Source organism: Felis catus, chromosome E2 (assembly GCF_018350175.1).
Source record: "Felis catus isolate Fca126 chromosome E2, F.catus_Fca126_mat1.0, whole genome shotgun sequence".
Classification (NCBI taxonomy): Eukaryota; Metazoa; Chordata; class Mammalia; order Carnivora; family Felidae; genus Felis; species Felis catus.
The window spans coordinates 3,150,388-3,169,673 of record NC_058382.1 but is presented as its reverse complement, the minus strand read 5'-3'; the positions used below and the strand labels follow the sequence as shown (position 1 = coordinate 3,169,673).

The 19,286-nt window shown below is 60.4% G+C and overlaps 2 protein-coding genes across 3 annotated transcripts; one reads left to right on the top strand and one right to left on the bottom strand.

Annotated features, from left to right (window-relative positions):
- Positions 1-5,688: 5,688 nt before the first annotated feature.
- On the top strand, positions 5,689-13,369 carry KMT5C (lysine methyltransferase 5C). Of its 2 annotated transcripts, none has more exons than XM_023245996.2 (9): positions 5,689-5,824; positions 7,399-7,637; positions 7,792-7,957; positions 8,348-8,457; positions 9,286-9,449; positions 9,574-9,593; positions 11,433-11,569; positions 11,819-11,994; positions 12,169-13,369. In XM_023245996.2, exons 2-9 carry the CDS (start codon positions 7,399-7,401, stop codon positions 12,666-12,668), a joined length of 1,512 nt encoding a protein of 503 aa, XP_023101764.2. In that variant the 5' UTR covers positions 5,689-5,824; the 3' UTR covers positions 12,669-13,369. The 2 variants fall into 2 exon arrangements, with proteins under 2 accessions (XP_023101764.2, XP_023101766.2); XM_023245998.2 differs by lacking the exon at positions 5,689-5,824 and adding an exon at positions 5,941-6,307.
- A 4,198-nt stretch (positions 13,370-17,567) lies between these two features.
- On the bottom strand, positions 17,568-19,105 carry LOC105261211 (cytochrome c oxidase subunit 6B2). Its single transcript, XM_023246002.2, has 4 exons — positions 18,967-19,105; positions 18,723-18,852; positions 17,857-17,957; positions 17,568-17,734 (listed from the first exon to the last, which is right to left on the bottom strand). The coding sequence occupies exons 2-4, from the start codon at positions 18,832-18,834 to the stop codon at positions 17,681-17,683; spliced, it is 267 nt and encodes an 88-aa protein (XP_023101770.1). The 5' UTR covers positions 18,835-18,852; positions 18,967-19,105; the 3' UTR covers positions 17,568-17,680.
- Between the last annotated feature and the right edge of the window lie 181 nt (positions 19,106-19,286).

Below are 19,286 nucleotides of genomic sequence, written 5' to 3'. Positions count from 1 at the left end.
TATACTATAGTGGCATAAAACAGCGATAAGGATTTGTCATCTCACAGTTTCTGTGGGTCCAGAATCCAGGAGCAGCTCAGCTGGTTGGCTCTTCAGGTTGTAATCAAGACGTAGACAGAGCACCGTCTGGAGATAGGAGGATCATTTCCAGGCTGGCTCACTCACATGACCGTCAAACCGTTGGCAGGAAGCCTCAGTTCTTCCCTGGCTATTGACACAAGGCTTCAGTTCTTTGCCACATTGTCTTCTCCACAAGGTGGCCTTGATAACGTCTCTGGGTTCTCCCCAAGGAGCAATCTCAGAGATAGCGGGGATGGAAGCCAGAATGTCTGTGATGACCTAGCCTTGGACACATCATCATTTTTACACAATACCCTTTCCATTACACCAGCTCAGCCCTGTTCACTGTGGAAGCAGGAGCTCAAGGCTGTGAATTCCAGTGGGGGAGATTGGGTCCCCGGGGGTCACCTTGGAGGCTGACTGCCAAGGTGTGAATTCATTGCAGAATTTTGAGGAGGAGGAGGAGGATGATATTAGATAGATATAGATGTGTGTGTGCATATACATATACATATGTATATATGTAGATAGAGGTATTCATGAAGTAACATACAGTATATAATACTCATATTTATTCTATCATTTTATACATTTTGTTCTTACACAAGTAATACTTGAAAACTGAGAGACAGCTTCCCCCCCATCATTTACGTTTCTCCAGCTTTATTGAAGTGTGATTAACAAACAAAAAGTGTATACAGTCAAGGTGTACAATATGATTATTTGACATACGAACACACTGCGAAGTGATCCCCACAATCAAGCTAATTAACACGTCCATCACCTCACAGTTACCCTTTGTGCGTGTGGTGAGAAGGCTAATGATCTATGACCTACTGTCTTCGCAAGCTTCAAGTACACAATATGGTATTGTGAACTTGAGTCACCTATTCAGCTCATGGACACTTTGTCCAACCTCTCCCCTTTTCTCCACCCTCCTCCCCACCACTGCCTCCGGTGACCACCCTTCCACTCTCTGCTTCTAGGAGTCTGACTTTTTTTAGATTCCACATACATATGAGATCATGCAGTATTTGTTTTTTCGTGCCTACGTTATCTTATTCAGGATAATGCCTTCCAGTGTCGTCCGTGTTAGGATTTCCTCCTTCCTCACAGCTGAATAATATTCCATTATATATATATGCCCTACATTTTCTTTTGTCGTTGATCCCTTGACGGACACTTAGGTGGTTTCCACGTCTTGGCCGTGGTGAATAATGCTGCAGTAAACATGGGAGTGCAGATATCTCTTTGCAACAGTGACCATTGTCTTTGGATATATATCCAGAAATGGGATTGAGGGACAACGTGGTAATTCTATTTCTAATTTTTTTTTAATTTTTTAATGTTTATTCATTTTTTTGAGGAACAGAGAGACAGAGAGCAAGCAGGAGAGAGGCAGAGAGAGGGGAGACACAGAATGTGAAGCAGGCTCCAGGCTCTGAGCTGTCAGCACAGAGCCGGACGGACGCAGGTCTCCCAAACCACGAACTTCGAGATCATGACCTGAGCTGAAGTCGGACATTCAACCGACTGAGCCACCCAGGCGCCCCTCTATTTTTAATTTCTTAAGGAACCACCATATTCTTTTCGATAGTGGCTGCACCAACTTACATTCCCATCAATGGGCACAAGGGTTGCCTTTTCTCCACATTCTCACCCCAATCATTTATTTTAAATATACATATAAATAGATATCCCTTGCCCCTCAAAATATGATCTTCCTGAATTTACTGCTTTTTCCTGTTTTTGTTTTTGTTTTTTTAGAGAGAGAGATAGCATGCTAGCATGGGAGAGGGCAGAGGGAGAGAGAGAGAGAGGGAGGGAGAGACAGAATCCCAAGCAGGCTCTGCACTGTCAGCACAGAGCCCAATGCGGGGCTCGAACTCACCACTTTGAGATCATGACCTGAGCCAAAATCAAGAGTCAGATGTTTGTTTTTATTTTTTAATTTTTTTTTCAACGTTTATTTATTTTTGGGACAGAGAGAGACAGAGCATGAACGGGGGAGGGGCAGAGAGAGAGACACAGAATGGGAAACAGGCTCCAGGCTCTGAGCCATCAGCCCAGAGCCCGACGCGGGGCTCGAACTCCCGGACCGCGAGATCGTGACCTGGCTGAAGTCGGACACTTAACCGACTGCGCCACCCAGCCACCCCAAGAGTCAGATGTTTAACCAACTGAGCCACCCAGGTGCCCCTGCAAAGGTGTGTTCTAAAGCATGCTTCTCAAACATTCCAGAGCATTCCAGTCACTGGTCTGGGTGGTTCTGCTTTAGGAGTTCTGGGATGTGGCCCGAGATTCTTCATTCCCACCAAGCACCCACGTGGTCTTGCTTGATGACGCTGGTACATAGGCCACACTTTGGGCAGCAGGCCTTTGGGCACCTTGACTAAATACTCAACCGGGCCTTCCGGAGGCTGAGACTTCGAATGTACGTCTTCACAATATTCCCCAGATGATTATTTCTCTCCCTCTCTCTGTCTCTCTCTGTCTCTGCCTCTCTGTCTCTTTCTCTGTTTCTGTCTCTCTTTCGGTAGTAAAATACACTTAACATCAAATTTACCATTTCCACCATTTTGAAGTGTGCAAGTCAATGGCTTTCTGTACACGCACGGTGTTCTGCAACCAGCACCATTCTCTGGATCCAGAACCTCTTCATCCAAAAAGGAAGACCCACCGCTATTATTAGTCCCTCCCCCATTCTTCCCCCCCGCCCCTGGAAGTCATCATGAATCTGCTTTCTGTGTCTATGGATTTACCTCTTCTGGATATTTCCTAGAAATGGAATTCTTCCATATGTGAATTTTTGTGTCTGGCTCCTTTTACCTAGTGAGTTTTCTTTTTTCTTTTTTTTTTTTAAGTTTATTTACTTTGAGAGAGAGAGAGAGAGCACGAGCAGGGGAGGGGCACAGAGAGAGGGAGAGAATCCCAAGCAGACAGCGCAGAGCCAGACGTGGGGCTCGAACTCAGACGCTTAACCAACTAAGCCACCCAGGCGCCCCTAGCCTGTTTTCAGGGTCCATCTATGTAGTAGCATGTATCTGTGCTTCATTCATTCATTCTAAACGTTGAGAACCGGCTGGATCCTATCTGGGCAATGTAGCCCAGAGGTTGAGAAATAAAGCCCTGGTGTCTGATGGCCAGTTAAATCCCCTCTGTAAGCCTCAGTTTGCTCATCTGTAAAATGGGGGTAGTAACAGCCCCTCCCTGGCAGGGCTATTTACAAAGTTACCGGCATGTGCCAACAGCCCAGTAACTGTTGCCTATTCCACTGGCAGATATACTGTAAGTGGTCCAATCTTCTATTGTTAAACAGTAAAGCTTTTCCTATCTTTCTGCGTTTAATTTTTTTAATCTAAAAAAATTTTTTTTAATGTTTTTATTTATTTTTGAGACAGAGAGAGACAGAGCAGGAGCAGGGGAGGAGCAGAGAGAGAGGGGGACACACAGACTGGGAAGCAGGCTCCAGGCTCTGAGCTGTCAGCACAGAGCCCGATGTAGGGCTCGAACTCACGCACCTTGAGATCGTGACCTGAGCCGAAGTCGGACGCTTAACCGACTGAGCCACCCAGGCGCCCCTCTTTCTGCGTTTTTTTTTTTTTTAATTTTTTTTTCAACGTTTATTTATTTTTGGGACAGAGAGAGACAGAGCATGAACGGGGGAGGGGCAGAGAGAGAGGGAGACACAGAATCGGAAACAGGCTCCAGGCTCTGAGCCATCAGCCCAGAGCCTGACGCGGGGCTCGAACTCACGGACCGCGAGATCGTGACCTGGCTGAAGTCGGACGCTTAACCGACTGAGCCACCCAGGCGCCCCTCTTTCTGCGTTTTAAACAACACCGAGGCGAAACAAACATATTTGTATATAAATATCTTAATGCTTGTCAGTTATTTCCTTAGACTAAAACCCTGGAATGGAATTGGCGAGTCAAAATTTTATTTGTATTACGAAATATTTTTCACACACAGAAGAAGAACAGATAGTGATAGAGTGCACTCATGGTTTCACCTCTGGGCTTAAAAAAAAAAAAAAAGTGCAAATATCAATGTCCCCTGTAGCTTTCCTGATTGCAGTCCATCGGCCCCACCTGCAGGGGTCACCAATAGGGCTTTCCCCTCCTTTTCTCATGCCCGTGCACGTTTATATACATTTAAAACACGTCTCCACACACAGTCCCTGTTTTATGGGTTTTAAAACTTCCTACATTCGACTCTACTGACTTCTGCAACTAGCAGAAGGGGTTGGGGTTGTCAGGCTGAGCTACAGAGCGCTCATTCCCTTCCACTGCTGCATGGCGTTCTCCTGAACGAAAATGCCACCATCCAGTTATCCATTCTTCATCGGATGGACATTTAAGCCGTTTCCAGTACCCCCTCCCCCCAGCGCAACTGTTGGGAGCTTATCTTTTCGTTCACATTTGCCAGCGTTTCTCTGGGGTGGACACCCGCGAAAAGAAGAGCTGTACTTCTAAGATTCAGACATACTGATAGGACTTTTCCGGAGAGCTGAGTTTTTAGAGTCCCTTCTGCGTGCCTGCTGTTTCTCTCCTCTGAAACTTGGGCCATCCTTAGGGGTAGGGGTGTGCCTGTGTTGGGGGGGGGTGCCTCAGGACCGGGGCATAAACAGAGAGGGCAGGCCACCTCCCCAACATAACATAGCGACGCGGAAACCGTCAGCGTCATCCTCACTGGCCGGTCATGCCTGCATTCATTCATTCAGTACCTACTGAAGCACCTACTCCGTGCCAGGCATTGTTCTAAGCGCACAAGATACACAGCAGAGAGCAAAAAGAACAAAGCCCGCCTGCTCCAAGTGCGGAGCTTGTTATTCTGGGCGTAATTACGATAAATCGCTAATTATGTATGCCTCCAGGATTGGAGCCAGGGGGGTGATCCCAACTGGGGGAGGGGGTTGCCTCATGGGAGACTTCTCCGAAGCCCCTACTTGTCAGGCTCCTCCTTTCCGACCCGTTCACCCCCACAGAGCTCTCGTGGGTGCTCACGGAACTAGACGGGGTATTCGGGGCCAGGAAGGTTGTCCCGCAGGGAGGGACAGAGAGGCGCCCTTTGTAGCCCGGCCGGGCTGTCAATAAAGTTTTGTTGCCTCGGCAACCGCAGGCCGGGCGGGGTCGACGGAAGAACCCGCGCGCCCGCCCCAGCTTTCTTCCCGCTGTTCCCAAAGGGTTCGCGGGAGAAAGAATAGGCCAGGCTCGACTCTACGGTGATGGGCGGGCGCCTTCGCCTATTGAAGGACGAGCTATTCCAAGGCCAGCCAGTCACACGCGGGCTATGCACGGGCAGAGCCCGCCCCCTCCCCGCTTGGACCTGAATAACCTGACCTAAACCCGAGTTTTGCCGGGAGCCACGACGCTTTCGGCCAATGGGGACGCCGACTCCGGGCCGTGGGCGGGGCCGGTCTCCATGGCAGCGACGGAAGGACAGCTACGGGAGCCATTAGCTGCAGTTGGCGGCGCTTGGCAGCGGCGCGGGCGGAGCAGGGTTTCGTGGGGGCGCCGATGGTGGGGGCAGGCGGGGAGGGGCCGAGTTGGACTCCGCCAATGGGAGCGGCGCGAGCGCCACAGCCCCTCAGGAGTGGCGGTGGCTTCGGCCAATGGGAGCTCCCCCTGGCCGTGGCGGGGCGGACCCAGCGGGGCAGACGGGAGGCGCGGCGACCGTGTCTGACGAGAGCCGGAGCAGGCAGTGGGAGGTGGTGGCGGCGGCGGCGCGGGTGCCTCAGGAGGAGGAGGAGGAGGAGAAGCGGGTGAGGGGTGGCGCGGGGCCCGACCTCTGAGCCCCCTCTCGGCCCCCACCCCGCGCCGCCTTGGCTCCCGGTCGCCCCCAGCCCCGACCGTCCCCCGCCCTGCCCGGCCCCTCCTCGTGTCCAGGCGCCCACGTCTCCTGGCCCTTTGGCGGGCCCCCGGCTGCTCTCGGCGCCCTGCCCCTTCCCTGTGCTTGCTCACCCAGGCCCCTCCCTGCACTCCCGGGCCTAACCGGACCCCTGGGGTAGCCCGCGGGCTCTGCACTCCCCTCCCTGGATCTCACTGCGTGCCCAGGCCCCTGTCCCAGGACCACCACCGCGGACCTCAGCCCCTGCTTCTGGACCCCTCACTGCCTACCCAGGTCCCTCCCTGGACCCAGGCTCGCTGCTCCCTGGATGCCTACCTGCCCCTTCTCTGCTTCTCCAAGCCCCGTTGTGGACCCTTCGGCCCCCCTTCACCTTCTCGGGACCTGCCCTCGACTCTAGGTGTCCACCCTGGCTTTCCTGGGGTCATCCCTGGATCCCCAGGCCTTCCCGCCGCCCCGTGTCTCCAGCAGGCACCCCCGGCCCTTCTTTGCCCCAGCTCCCCTCCGTGCAATCTGCATTTTGTCTTTACCCACATACCTCCCTGCAGCTTCCGCCCTGTCCCAGCGCCCTCTCGCAGCGCCCCCTCTTTATGTATCCCCAGCCTTCCTGTCTTTTCTAGACCCCCTTTCCCGCAGCTCTAGCTCCTGATCTCCCTTCAGCTCCCCCTTCTTTGCGGTCCCCCATGGACTCTCCCTGACACACTGTGGTGCGGATGCCCAGCAGGCCATCCGTAGGCCGGGTTAGGGGTCTTGTTTTCTTTCCTTTTGCTGATTCCCTTCTTTCTCCCCTTTTTATGGACCTGTTCTGCCTCTCTGTGTCATTCCTTTCCTCTCCCCCCTTCCCTGCTTTGTCCTTGGAGCCCCCCCTCCCCCGGAATCCTTGGAGAGGGAGCAGGTGCTGGGATCCTTCCTCCGCTCTCCCTCCCCTCACCCCCCTCCAGGCTGCCTGGGGCTTCACCGAGAGCTTCCTGATGATTCCCAAAGGCTGCTGGGGGAGTGGGGATGGGGGGGGGGGAGGGAGGTGGAGGCTGAAGCCAGGAAGAGTGAGGGTGGGTGGAGGAACAGTCTGTCCCAGTGGGGTGGGAAGTCTTGGATTTTTCCTTGGTGAGGGCTGGAGGTGGGGATGGGTTCCCCCTGACTCCCGCCTCCGCAGGGCTAAGCCTTTAGGGTTATCCCTGACTGCCAATTAATCAGCCTTCCCCGGGCCAGTAGGGACATGCGTGCATGCGTGTGTGTGTGTGTGTGTGTGTGTGTGTGTGTGTGTGTGTGTGTGGTGTATGGGGGCATGAGGGGATCTGCACGTGAGTGTGTGGGTGTGCACAGAGGGTGGTCGTGTGTGGCTGGGGGATTTGTGTCTGCTCCAGAGCGTGATACCGACTGACAGTGACTGATATTTCTTTGGGGGCTTCTCCACTGTCACAAGTACTTGTTGCATTCTGTCTGCACCGAGAGCCCTGTGAAGTCAGCACTGCTTTCCTCCCCGATTTGTAGATGAGACTGGAGACCGAAACGCTTGCCAAATCCTGCGCAGCTCACAAACGGCCCTTCCCGGGGCGCCGCCCCTGCCCCTGCATTGTGCCCCCGACTCTTGGCCAGAGGCAGCATGGTCCGCGGGGCACCATGGGACCTGACAGAGTGACAGCCAGAGAGCTGTGTGAGAATGACGACCTTGCCACCAGCCTTGTCCTGGACCCCTACCTCGGCTTCCGCACCCATAAGATGAACGTCAGGTGAGCGGCCTGGGACAGGGTGGCCCCAGGGCTCCGGGACCCCTCCCCTGCCTCCACGGCCCCTGCAGCCCCAAGTGGGGGTGGGGGCAGGGCCCGGGAAGGCCCGGATGGATTAGGCCAAGGCCCTGGGACCCAGGCATGCCCTCTCCCCCAGCCCCGTGCCCCCCCTGCGGCGACAGCACCACCTGCGCTCAGCGCTGGAGGCCTTCCTGAAGCAGCGGGACCTGGAGGCTGCGTACCGGGCCCTGACGCTGGGAGGCTGGATGGCCCACTACTTCCAGAGCCGGGGCCCGCGGCAGGAGGCTGCCCTCAAGACCCACGTGAGGGCACCCCTCCCTTCCCCTACCCTCAGCCCACACGTCCTCCCTGTCACCTCGGCCTGTCCTGGATCCTTCGCTGTGGCAGGCAGACCTCTGGAACCCCAGTCCCTCTGCAAAGCCCACCCCCCCCACCAGCCTCCCTAACTTCCTAGCTGTTGGGGCCATCTGAGACGAGGCTCAGAGAATCCTAGGAGAGTTGGGGGGCCCTCTGAGATGGAGTACAACCTCTTCATTTGACAGATGAAGAAACTGAGGTCCCGAGAGGGGAAGTGAGTTCCCCAAGGCCACACAGCGGGTCAGTGGCAGAGCAGGACTAGAACCCAGGAGAGAGAGGGCTGAGGACGAGGCTGCCCCACCTCCTCACCCCGCCCACCCCGTCACCTCCCCCAGATCTATCGCTACCTCCGAGCCTTCCTGCCTGAAAGCGGCTTTACCATCCTGCCCTGTACACGCTATTCTATGGAGACAAATGGAGCCAAGATTGTGTCTACCAGAGCTTGGTAAGAGGGCCAAACTCACAGCCACGGGCTCCAGAGGCTGCTGGGAGAGGAGACCCCTGGAGATCAGGGGGGATACCTCTGGCGTTGAGGCCAGGAAGATGTCTTTGTTCGGGGGTGGGAAGAGACAGTTTCCTGCTGAGACGAAGGAGGCCAGGCCTAGTCCCAGAGACATTCTTCCCCCACAGCAGAGCCGATGGGGGTAAGAACCCCCATGCGACCCCAGGCTTCCGGGGGCTGCTAGGAAATCACTGACCTTGTGCGCAGGACTGTGGCAGCCCTCGTGCCGATGGGGTCCCTGCTGCGTAGCCAGCACCGCCGGGTAAGGGACAGGCCAGTGAGCAAGATGGACCCTGCCCACTGATCTCAGTGCCGAGAGAAGGCAGGCGGTAGCCGAGTAAACCCGCAGGTGCTGACCACAGTTGCTTGGTGCTTTGGGAGCCACCAGGGAACTTTGAGTGTTCTTGGGAACCAGGCCTAAGCACAGACCCACTGGAGGGTCTGGTGAAGCGTGGGGGTGGGGGGTGGCAGCTTGTGGTGAGTTCACGGGAGTCCAGGCAGAAGGACTACTGTGCAGGGCCCAAGGGGAGTTGGTCATGAGAGGAGAGCCTGAGTGACGCCTGGGTCCACGTGGGACCGGGCCATCCCGTTCCAAGGACCCGGAGCCAGGAGACCCCCCCCAGGCAGGTGTGGAGGCGGTGGGGGGGCTGGACTTGAGAAATCTGGGAGGCGGACCAAGGTGGCACAGGCAGGAGGCCCCCTGGTGGCCCAGCTGGGGCTTGGGGAGGCGCTGCTCAGACGGCGGCCTGGCCTGGCCTGGCCTTTCTGCAGGAAGAAGAACGAGAAGCTAGAACTGCTGGTGGGCTGCATCGCGGAGCTGCGGGAGGCTGACGAGGGGCTGCTGAGGGCCGGCGAGAACGACTTCAGCATCATGTACTCCACCCGCAAGCGCAGCGCACAGCTGTGGCTGGGCCCCGCCGCCTTCATAAACCACGGTGGGGCCGAGGCCGGGGCTGGGGCCGGCCCGGGACAGGGCGGGGCCGGGGCTGGTGGTGCCCACTCACCTCCCTGCTCACTTGAGTCTCTTCTTCTCTCCCCGCCCTCCCCTCAATGTTCCAGACTGCAAACCCAACTGCAAGGTGAGACTTGGGGAACCCCCACTGAGGAGTGGGCTTGGGGGGAAATAAGGGGGCTCCGGGGAGGGGCGTTTGGGTCAGTGACTAGCCAGAAACTGCCCGGAGTCTCCCCACCTGGTACAGCTGCCTCCTGCCCCTGGCCGGAACCTTGTGTGCATCTGCAGAGATCAGGGATCAGGGATCAGGGAGGAAGGGGCCCTGGCGAGTCTCCCTGGATCTCAGGTTGCCACCTGCTGGCAGCCTTCTTTCCTCGCTGAACCTGAGTTCACTTGGAGGGGGGAGTGTGGTGGACAGGGAGACAGAAGGTGCCCCCGCGCCTGGAACCCACTGGCCACAGCTGTGCACCTGCCATAGCAGGACACAGGGGAGCTGAGCCCCAGAAGCCTGGGGTAAGGCCAGAGCGAGCCCCAGAGGATGAGACTCTGGGAGGCAGGACTTCCAGGCAGAGGGAGCAGGATGGAGAAGCACCTTTGCAGGGAGAGCCACTGCGTGTTCTCTGTGGTGGAGCACAGAGTGCCTGAAAGCAGAGGAGTCTCATAAGGCCTTGGGTGTGCATCCTGCTGGGTGTGGGCCTCATTGCGCTGTCTGTCGGAGCCCCAAGGTGCAACCAGGGCTCTGGAGTTAGAACTGGGTTTGAGTCCTGGCTCCCCCAGCCCCCAGCCTGAGTTACTCTTCTCGGGTGGGAGACGGTGAGAATGTGTCTCCGGGGATGGTGGCGAGGGTCCGGCGTGAAGTGCACCCCCGTGGTTCTTGTGTTCTGTGACTCTGTAGGCCCATTACATGGATTTGACGGTGGAAAATGTGCTGGGTGGGACAGGAAACGGGGCAAGGCTTCGTGACAGAGGCTCTGTGGTGAGGCAGGTGCCAGCCACCTCAGGGCCCGGGCACCAGGCACCAGTCTTTTACCTAGCGGTGCAGAACCAGGAGGCCGCACAGATGTTTAGAGCCAGGCGCTTGAGGAGGAACAGGACTTTCCAAGGTGTTGAGGAGAAACTGAGGCGTGCTAGGCCATCCCAGACAGGCACGTCTCAGTGGAGGGCCAGGAGGCATGGTCGCCATGGTGACTCTGGCCTCTCGTGCCACAAAGGAGCTCAGGTCTGCCCCACGGGTGCTCCCACTGGGTGAATAATGGGGTTTGGTTTTTAGATGGCCCTGGCAGCTCAAGAGCTGGAGGCTTGTCAGGACAGGGAGGGGCCAGAGGCTGGCGTGTGACCCGGTGTGTCACTGAGTGAGAGGTTGGCTCCAGATGGAGTCTGGGGGATACAGAGGGCAAGGACACGAGGCCCTGTGCACGGAGGCTCCGGCCAGTTGGCCTGGGATGAAGTGGGCCGGTGGCCGGAGCCACCCCCAGGTGTGTGTCAGGCTAGAGTGGGGGGAGAGATGGGAGTCCACTCCTCCCAGAGGGGGAGCACGAGGCAGGAACAGGCACAGGCAAGAGTGGCCTCAGGGGACAGCAATCCCAGGCTGGGGCCGCAGGGCGGACAGGCACCTGGTGGGGGGAGACGGCGAGACCGGCAGAGCTAGGACCTCACTGCCAAGGTGCAGGCTGCCAGGGAGTGGGGAGCGGGTGGGGGCCTGTGGGAGGGGTGGAGGAAGGGTGCAGGAGGGAGCAGGCGGTGCTGTCTGCCAACACTGCCAGGGTCAGGTTAGATCATCATCCTGCGGGGAGGGCGGAGGCCAGCATGCGGGCAGGAAGTTGGGGAGCGTGTTCAGAGGGCAGGCCCTGGAAGCTCCTGGGGGCTCCTGGCCCCTGGCCCCTGCCCGTCCTGGGATCACACTCGTCCTGGGTGGGGTGGAGCCAGGCAGCCCCCAGGACCGGTCACTGAGCAGCCCAGCCCCCAGTTTGTGCCCGCAGATGGGAACTCAGCCTGTGTGAAGGTACTCCGGGACATTGAGCCGGGGGACGAGGTAACCTGCTTCTATGGCGAAGGCTTCTTTGGTGAAAAGAATGAGCACTGTGAATGCTATACCTGTGAGAGGTGAGGGGTGAGGTGGGGAGGGACCCAGGAGGGGTGAGGTGGGGAGGGCACCCAAGAGAGGTGAGGTGGGAGGGCCCCCACCAAGGGGAAGGGGGGAGGGACCCAGGAGGGGTGAGGTGGGGAGGGACCAGGAGGGGTGAGGTGGGAGGACACGGAGGGAGGTGGGGAGGCCCCGCAGGAGCACACTGCAGTGCCCCCGAAGAGCCTCCTCAGGACCCGCTTCCCTCCTCTCCTTCCGCCCGCCCACAGGAGAGGCGAAGGGGCCTTCCGACTGCGGCCCAGGGAACCCGCGCCCCCGCGGCTGCTGGACAAGTACGAGCTCCGGGAGACCAAGCGGAGGCTGCAGCAGGGCCTGGAGGGTGGTGGCCGGCTGGGCCCCAGGGCCTGCGCCCACCTGTCCCCACTACTCCGGGACCCGTTCTGTGGTGAGCTCGGGGCGGGGACCCTGTCCTGCCAGCCTGTGTCCATCCCGACCACCGACCACCGTGTCCCTCCGTCGCCCTCCCTCCCCTCCCCCCATACCCCCCCCCCCCCGCCGCCGCCCCGTGCCAGTCGCCCTGCTCACATCCACCCCTTTCTCTCCCCTCCCCCCTCCACAGCTGCCTGCCAGCCCCTACGCCCCCTGCCCTGCGGCGCCCGCCCTGACGCCTCGCCCCTCTGGCTCCAGTGGCTGCCTCAGCCCCAGCCCCGGGTGCGCCCCCGGAGACGCCGACGCCCCCAGCCCCGGAGGGCCCCAGCTCCCCCCCTTCTCCGTGCTGCCCGCGTCTCCTTGCACCAGTGGGGAGGCTGTGGCCCCCGATGCTGCCTGCAGGCGGAGGCCCTGGTGGCCCTGGGCCCGGCCCCCCGCGCCCACTGGGCCCCTCAGCAGGACTGGCACTGGGCCCGGCGCTATGGGCTGCCTTATGTGGTGCGCGTGGACCTGAGCCGGGTGGCCCGGCCCCCACCTGCCGCCCCCGCCCCTGCCCCTGCCGGGACCCCAGGCCCCACCCCCATCCCCAAGAAGGCCCTCGCCTTTGCCCCCTTCTCCCCACCCAAGCGCCTGCGGCTGGTGGTCAGCCATGGCTCCATTGACCTGGATGTCAACGGTGACGGGCCGTGATGGGCCGGAGGGGAGGCCCCAGGCCAGGAGAAGATGGGATCCTGCCTAGTCCCCCCTCCCCCACGGCCCCATGTTCTCGGGGACTCACTGACCTCTAGAAGGAGCTCTTGGACCTCTGGGAGGGAGCTGGCCCTGGACCCCAGCACAGTTCTTACCAGGCTGGGGGCTGGGTCGGTTTGGAGACACCCAGGGATCTGACCCCTGACCCTTTGTGACTGCTGACCCCTGAGCCGCCCCCGCCACATTGGGTGCCCTGGCCGCTGCTGCCCCACCCCCATCCCCAACTCCAACCTCAGGACTACAGGAGCCGTTCCCTTCCCTACCCCCCTCCTGCCCAGGGAGCAAAGCCATAAGGGGTGGGGGCCGCCCCTTGGTGTCTCCCCGGAAGCCCAGGCCTCAGGAGGCGGTGGAACTGACCTGGGGGCGGCCCCCCCTAGAGACTGCCCTGCGGAGGGGAGTGGGTTTGGGCTCAGCTCTGCGACTGTCTGAGGTGGGGGGGCAAGGTGGAGGGATGTCTGGGACACGTCCTCACCACCCCGTGGGTCTCAGGGAGGCCGGACGCGACCTCATCTTTCTCATGGTGCTGTCCCTGGTGCTACTGGGGTGTGGGGGTCCCTCCCCTCCCCCACACCAGAACGGGGTATGTTGGGGGATTGAAAGCACTTGAACTTTTTATTTTATTAAAACCTTGATATAAGCAGCGTCCTTTGTAGCTTTTCATTTTGATTTATGTGTCGAGGGGATGTTTGTGGAGCTTTGGAGGGGCGAAGGGTCGATAGGATGGCCCCGAGGATGGCAGAGGACAGAGGCGAGAACCCCATCCCCGCTGGAAGGGTGCTGGTGAAGAGTGCACGGACTCCCCTCTCCTTCAGATGAGGTAACAGGTCCGGCAAGTAGGGTGACTTGATCACGGTCACGTGGGGCCCAGCTGCCCCCATAGCCTCGTCCGTGTCTTCTCGGTAGGCCTGGCTCTGTGGGACCAGGGCGATGATGCTCCAGATCTGGGGCCTTAGGGAACACCGCCGTCACCTTCGTGGTCACCTCCTCCCTGCCACTGCCTGAGACATGGGGACAGCTACCCACCGGTGAGCGCGTCCTGCTTCCGAGAGCTGGCGCTGTTCTAGAGCTGAGGCCTCACACCTGAGGGGCAGAAGCAGCCAGGGGCTGAAGGGAGGGCGAGAGGGGCAGGGAGAGGCCGCTGGGGGTGGGGGGCAGGGCAGAGCGGACGTGTTTACCTCAAATCCCTCTCTTTCACAGAGCACCTGTCTGTCAGACTCCCACTGAGCCTGATGGTTTGAAAGGAGGAAGGCGAGGAGGGCGCGGAGGGCAGACTGCAGTGCAGGTGCCTCACTGTGGCGTCTAGACCAGCAGCACAGCAGAGCCGGAATCTCCTCCGGGATGGATGGATGGACAACCACGGGGCGGGGGGTTACAAGACTTCCAGAGATCCTGTTGTAAAGTGTAGTAACTGCACGTGCGCATGTGCACTCTTCTCGGGGGGAGAGGGCTTGGAGCCTTGGTCCGCTTCCCCAGAGTGTCTGGAACCCAAGTGGTCGGAGGCCCACGCAGAGCCCGCTCATTCTGGGTTGTAGGATGAGGCGTTGCCCCGCCAGCCTCCGCCCACCCGATGCCAGTAGCACCCCCCTCGGTTGTGACAGAAATGTCTCCAGACTCTGCCAGACGTCCCCCTGGGGGCCAGCGCCACCCCCACTGAGAAGTGCTGGGCTGGGGCGGCAGGGTGATGGGGAGGGAGTCGCGCGGCTTGTGTGGCCTGGCGTCCGTCTTCATGGCCGGCCGCACTCCCAGGACCACCCCACCCCCTTTACAAACATCCTGCAGAGGACAGTGACCACCTTGCTGCCAGGTTCTGCCCCGAACTCGGCCCCCCACCCCCACCCCACTGAGTCGATGGCTCCTACCACGACAGGACAGCACAGGCCCCGGGGAGGGAAGAATGAGAGTCGGCAGGTCAAGGCAGGGCCTCGAACCCCATCGCGCAGCCTGAGCGAGGGCGTAGGGAAGTTGGCCGGGAGATGAAGGGAAGAAGGAACTGAAAGACGCAGGAAATAATCACAGCTCACGTGCTCAAGGTCCATGCTCTGCCTTCTCCTTCGCCTCTGGTGGCTGGGCCGGAAGCAGAGCCGAGAGTGCCATCCAGGCTGGGCACCCCAATCCTGGACCCACTCCTCTCCTGACCCTTTTACATGCACACGGCATTGGCCGGTTGTCTCCAGGAGCCCCGGGACCCTGTTGATGGGTTGGCCATCCTGGAGGGCGATCAGTCACTCTCACCGTGCGATGTGTCAGCCACCAGTATGAACCAACACGCTTCCTCGGATTGCTTACACAGGCAGAGACCCCCCACACACACCTGGGCCCGACAACTAGCCTGTGGTTCACAGCACGGTCCTCCCCAGCAGCCCTACGAAGTGTAGGTGTGGTTATCAGCAGACTTTGGATGAAAAGACCACGGTGCAGACGGCTTGGGGAATTGGGGGCCACGTGGCTGGTAATCTGTGCAATTGGGACTTGAGGCGTTTCAGAGTTCATCAGGCTGCAGGATCTTCAGGATGAGAAGGAGGCTGGTTCCAGAGACAGGAGGCTGGAGCCGTGCCCACTGGGAACCAAGGGACAGTGAGCTGGGTCGCGGTGGCTTCCATGGATGGGGACGAGAGGGAGAGCGGGTTCCTTGAGAGTTTGGGTTCCCGGAGCAAAGGGTGAAGGGCAGCTGAGCGTTTCTGATGGGGAAGTGCCTGGAAGCCTGAGCCTGTCCCCGGATGGGGAGGAAGGAACCGGCCGAGGGGCTCAGAGGCAGGGGAAGAGGGCAAGAGGTGGCCTGAGATGGAGGGGATGGCCCTGGGGGAAGAAAGGGGGAGGAGGAAGGAGGTGGTGAGGAGAGCAGGGATGCGAGTTGGGGAGAGGGGTGGGAACAGGACCTCCTCTGACCTGGGAAGCTGCTGCAGGTCCCTGCGGCTGGCACTGGGGCTTCAGGGAGCAGTGGAGGTGCTGTTGAGTTCAAGGCCTGGGGGTGTGCTGTGCTGTTGACCCAGACAGCCATAGTGCACGAGGCCGGACCCTGCCTCCAGCTCCGGCATCCTTAGGGTTGGTGGCCTGGAATAAAAACAATGCTCCAAAGTGGTTGAGGGATGGGGGCGCCTTGGTGGCCCAGTCAGTTGAGCATCTGACTCGATTTCAGCTCAGGTCATGATCTCGCCATTCATGAGTTTGAGCCCCGCATCGGGCTCTGCGCTGACTGCCTGGAGCCGGCTTGGGATTCTCTCTGCCCCTCCCCTGCTTGTTCTCTCTCTCTCTCTCTCTCTCTCTCTCTCCCTCCCTCCCTCCCTCTCTCCCTCTCCCTCCCCGCCCCCACCAAAATAAACAAACTTTAAAAAAAATTGGTGGAGGGCTGATGGTGGGGACAGAAAATGGAGAGTTGAGAGTGGCTGCCGGGTAAGGGAGAGAAAGTGCCCTCCAGGCAGGGGTGGCCTGCTGAGGTCCAGAGGCCGGCTGGGGCTGTACAGGTGGCAGGCTCTGTGCTCAGATGCTACCTAGGTGACCTCACTGAGTGTCAGACAGTCGGCAGCCCTATTTGGTGACTCGGAGAGGTGCCTTGCCTGTGTGTTACCGTCGGCTTCCCTGCCACAGGGGCAGCGCTCCCGGCACGCCCTGCGCACTCACCTGCCCCCCTGCCTCTCAGGCTGTGATTGGAGGGGGGGGCAGGGTATCTGGGTGAAGCCATCCCCGGAGATGAGACGGCTGGGGTGCGCCCTGGGTGGCTTGATGAGGCCAGCGTGGAGGGTGTGCCTGGGGACAGTCATCCAGGAGGCTGACCCAGCAGAGTCCGCTCAGCCCCTCCCATCATCCCACCTGTCCTGGTAACGGGACTGTACCATCTCTGTTTCCTGGGGAAGCTGAGGTGCACGCAGGTCAAGAAGCTTGTTCAGGGTCACCGACAAGTTGTTCTGATCAGTAACAGTGACCTTCGAGCCCCGGATTAAACTGGCCTCTTGACATGACTTGAGAGAGCCTGGCTCCAGGCTGTCGCGGGAGTCCTACAGCTTCAGGGAGACACAGTGGAATCCAGTCCTCCCTGTGCCCAGGACTCGGTCTGGGCTAGAAGCCCAGGGCTCTGCGCTCTGTTAAGGGTCACGCCTCAGCCTCCGGGGGGGGGGGGAGGGGGCAGGTGGTTGGAGAGGTGACCTTTCGGGGGCATTTGGAATGAGGATGGATTTTGGTGTTGCCGCCTCTGAGCCTGGGCAGGCCCGGTGCCCGGATGCGGCAGGAGCAAATTATTCAGACAGGAGCTTGGAGTATCCTGGGGAAATGGAGAAGTCTGGGGGGTGGGGCAGCCGCCCCTGTTCTTTGGGGGAACAAGGAAGAGGCTGCTCTGGCGGGCCGGTGCTGACAGGGCCAGGTGTGCAAAAGACTGTTGGGAGGGGCTCACGGAAGGGTCCAGAGCAGGGGAGGGAGGGTTGGGGTCAGCGCTGGCGGGGGGGGGGGGGTGTGCACAGTAGACTCCCCCCCACCCCAGAACTTGGGAATGGAAGTCCCAAAGGAGGTGGGGGAGGCGTTCAGGCCAGAGAGGAAGAGGCTCCTGAGGGAGGAGACGGAGGGCGTCTAAGTGTGGGGATGGACAGTCAGGGGCACTCTGGTGGGCGCGCGTGGTCATCCAGAGATCCAGAGAGGACCCCGGGCTGGTGGCGGCTGCTGCTGGAGGCAGTGGGGCAAGGGCGGACGAGGCTTGGTTACTGCCGCCCTAGACACCTGCCTACCCTCCCTCCATGGCAGCCCGACGGAGCAGAATCCTCCCCTGCCCCCTCCTCCATCAGAACCGGTAGTGTTAGCTGCAGGCCACAGACAAAGGTCTTCTCCAGCCCCCGCGCCAGATAATAAGAAACGTCAGCAGCAACATAGCTTTATGTGTGGCTTAGAGAGTCTCGGGGAGACTCGAGGACGGTGGGGGGTGGAGGGTGTCAGCGCGCTGATCCTTCGGGGCGTCCGCACTCAGGCCGTCAGATTTTGCCTGCGAAGGTCCCTCTCTGGATCTGCTCGGTCCAGCGCTGCACCTGGGGAGAGGCGGGCGGGAGGGGAGGCGGCGGGCGCTTGTTCAGCTCCGCGGGACCCTCCACCCTCGCCCGGTCTGGTCTCGCCCGGCCGGCTGTCGACGCCCCCTCGGCCTCCTGCTCACCCAGCTCTTGGGGCACAGCGAGTGGAACACGCGGAAGTAATACTCGCAGGGCTGCGTGCTTTTCCCACGGCGGTTCATTCTCTTGACGCAGCGGTGGTAGTCTTGAGGGGTGGGGCGGAGCGGGCCGCGGGGTTGCCTCTGTCCCAGTCCCTGCAGACCAGGCCCCGCCCCTCCAGGACTTGGCCCCCAGCCCTCCAGAGCAGGCCCCGCCCACTCCCAGTCAGGCCCCGCCTCTCCACGGTCGGTCCACCCCCTCCAGGCCATGCCCAGCCCCTCCAGGACTCGGTCCCGCCCCTCCAGGCCAGGCCCCACCCCCTCCAGGCCCAGTCCTGGCCCCTAGACCAGGTCATGCCCCGTCCCGGACAGGCCCCGCCCCTGCTGGGTAGGCCCCTCCTATCCCTCCCTTGCCTCGGCCCTCCAAGCCTCGGTCCCGCCCCCCACCGGATAGGCCCCGCCTATCTCTCTCTCACCCCTCCCCTCCAAGACTCGATCCCACCCTCCAGGACAGGGTCTCCTCCCCTCCAGACAAAGCCCCGCCCACGCTGGATAGGCCCCGCCTATTCCTCCCTCGCCCCGCCCCTGCAGGACTTGGTACCCGCCCCTCCATAGCAGGTTCCACCCTCTCCCGGCCAGGCCCCGCCCATCGCACCCTCGCCCCACCCCTCGGCCCAGGCCCCTCCAGATAGGCCCCGCCCACTCCCGGCGAGGCCCCGCCCCTTCGACCATGGGCCCCACCCCCACCCCCCCCACCCCAACGGTCACCGCCACCAAGGCCGGTCCGGGACCCTCTCCCTGTCTTCAGGTGGGGCGGACCCCTTCCCGCCTCTTCTGTCTCCCTCCCCCTAACCTGGCCCGCAAGGTCTCACCCAGAAAGTTCTGGTAGCAGTTGCGGGTCTGGTTCTGGTTGGGGAAGCGCGGGTCGAAGGGTGGTGTTGTCCATTTCCCCTTGGGGGACTTCTGGAACTCAATATCCAACATCCAGAGAGGCGGCAGCTACTGCAGGGGCAGGGGGCTCCGTGGGGCCTGAAGGCGCCCCTCGCTCAGACCCGCACCCAGTTCCTGGCCCCCACCCCAAAGCCCAGTCCCTGATCCCACCCGCCCTGCCCTCACCAGACTGATGTCAACGTGTCACTGGTCAGCTGTGCTTGTGGCTCCATCCGGCGGTGCCCCTCGCTTCTGAGTGTCCGGGGGGGGGGGGGGCGTCCCAGCCCAGGAAAACCACGACTCCTGGCAAGATTGGCTGGGGCCCCTGGAACCCCAGCCAATGGGAGCCGCTGCGCTGCAGGGGACGCTCTGGGCCGCCAGGCAGGGTCTGCGTGCACCAGCCCCCCCACCCCCGCCGCCTCCCACCTCCAGCCCGACGCCACCCCGCGCGCACACACTGGCACCCAGTCACGGTTTTTGCCGAGTCTCAGACTCAGGCTTTTAAT

Coding starts and splice junctions, on each gene's coding strand:
- KMT5C (XM_023245996.2), top strand. CDS start 7,399: ATGAGACTGGAGACCGAAACGCTTGCCAAATCCTGCGCAGCTCACAAA. Junction 7,958..8,347: donor AGGCTGCCCTCAAGACCCAC/GTGAGGGCACCC, acceptor CACCTCCCCCAG/ATCTATCGCTACCTCCGAGC. Junction 9,594..11,432: donor ACTGCAAACCCAACTGCAAG/GTGAGACTTGGG, acceptor CCCAGCCCCCAG/TTTGTGCCCGCAGATGGGAA.
- LOC105261211 (XM_023246002.2), bottom strand. CDS start 18,834: ATGTTGGATATTGAGTTCCAGAAGTCCCCCAAGGGGAAATGGACAACA. Junction 17,958..18,722: donor CTGCTACCAGAACTTTCTGG/GTGAGACCTTGC, acceptor CCACCCCTCAAG/ACTACCACCGCTGCGTCAAG. Junction 17,735..17,856: donor CGCTGTGCCCCAAGAGCTGG/GTGAGCAGGAGG, acceptor GCCTCTCCCCAG/GTGCAGCGCTGGACCGAGCA.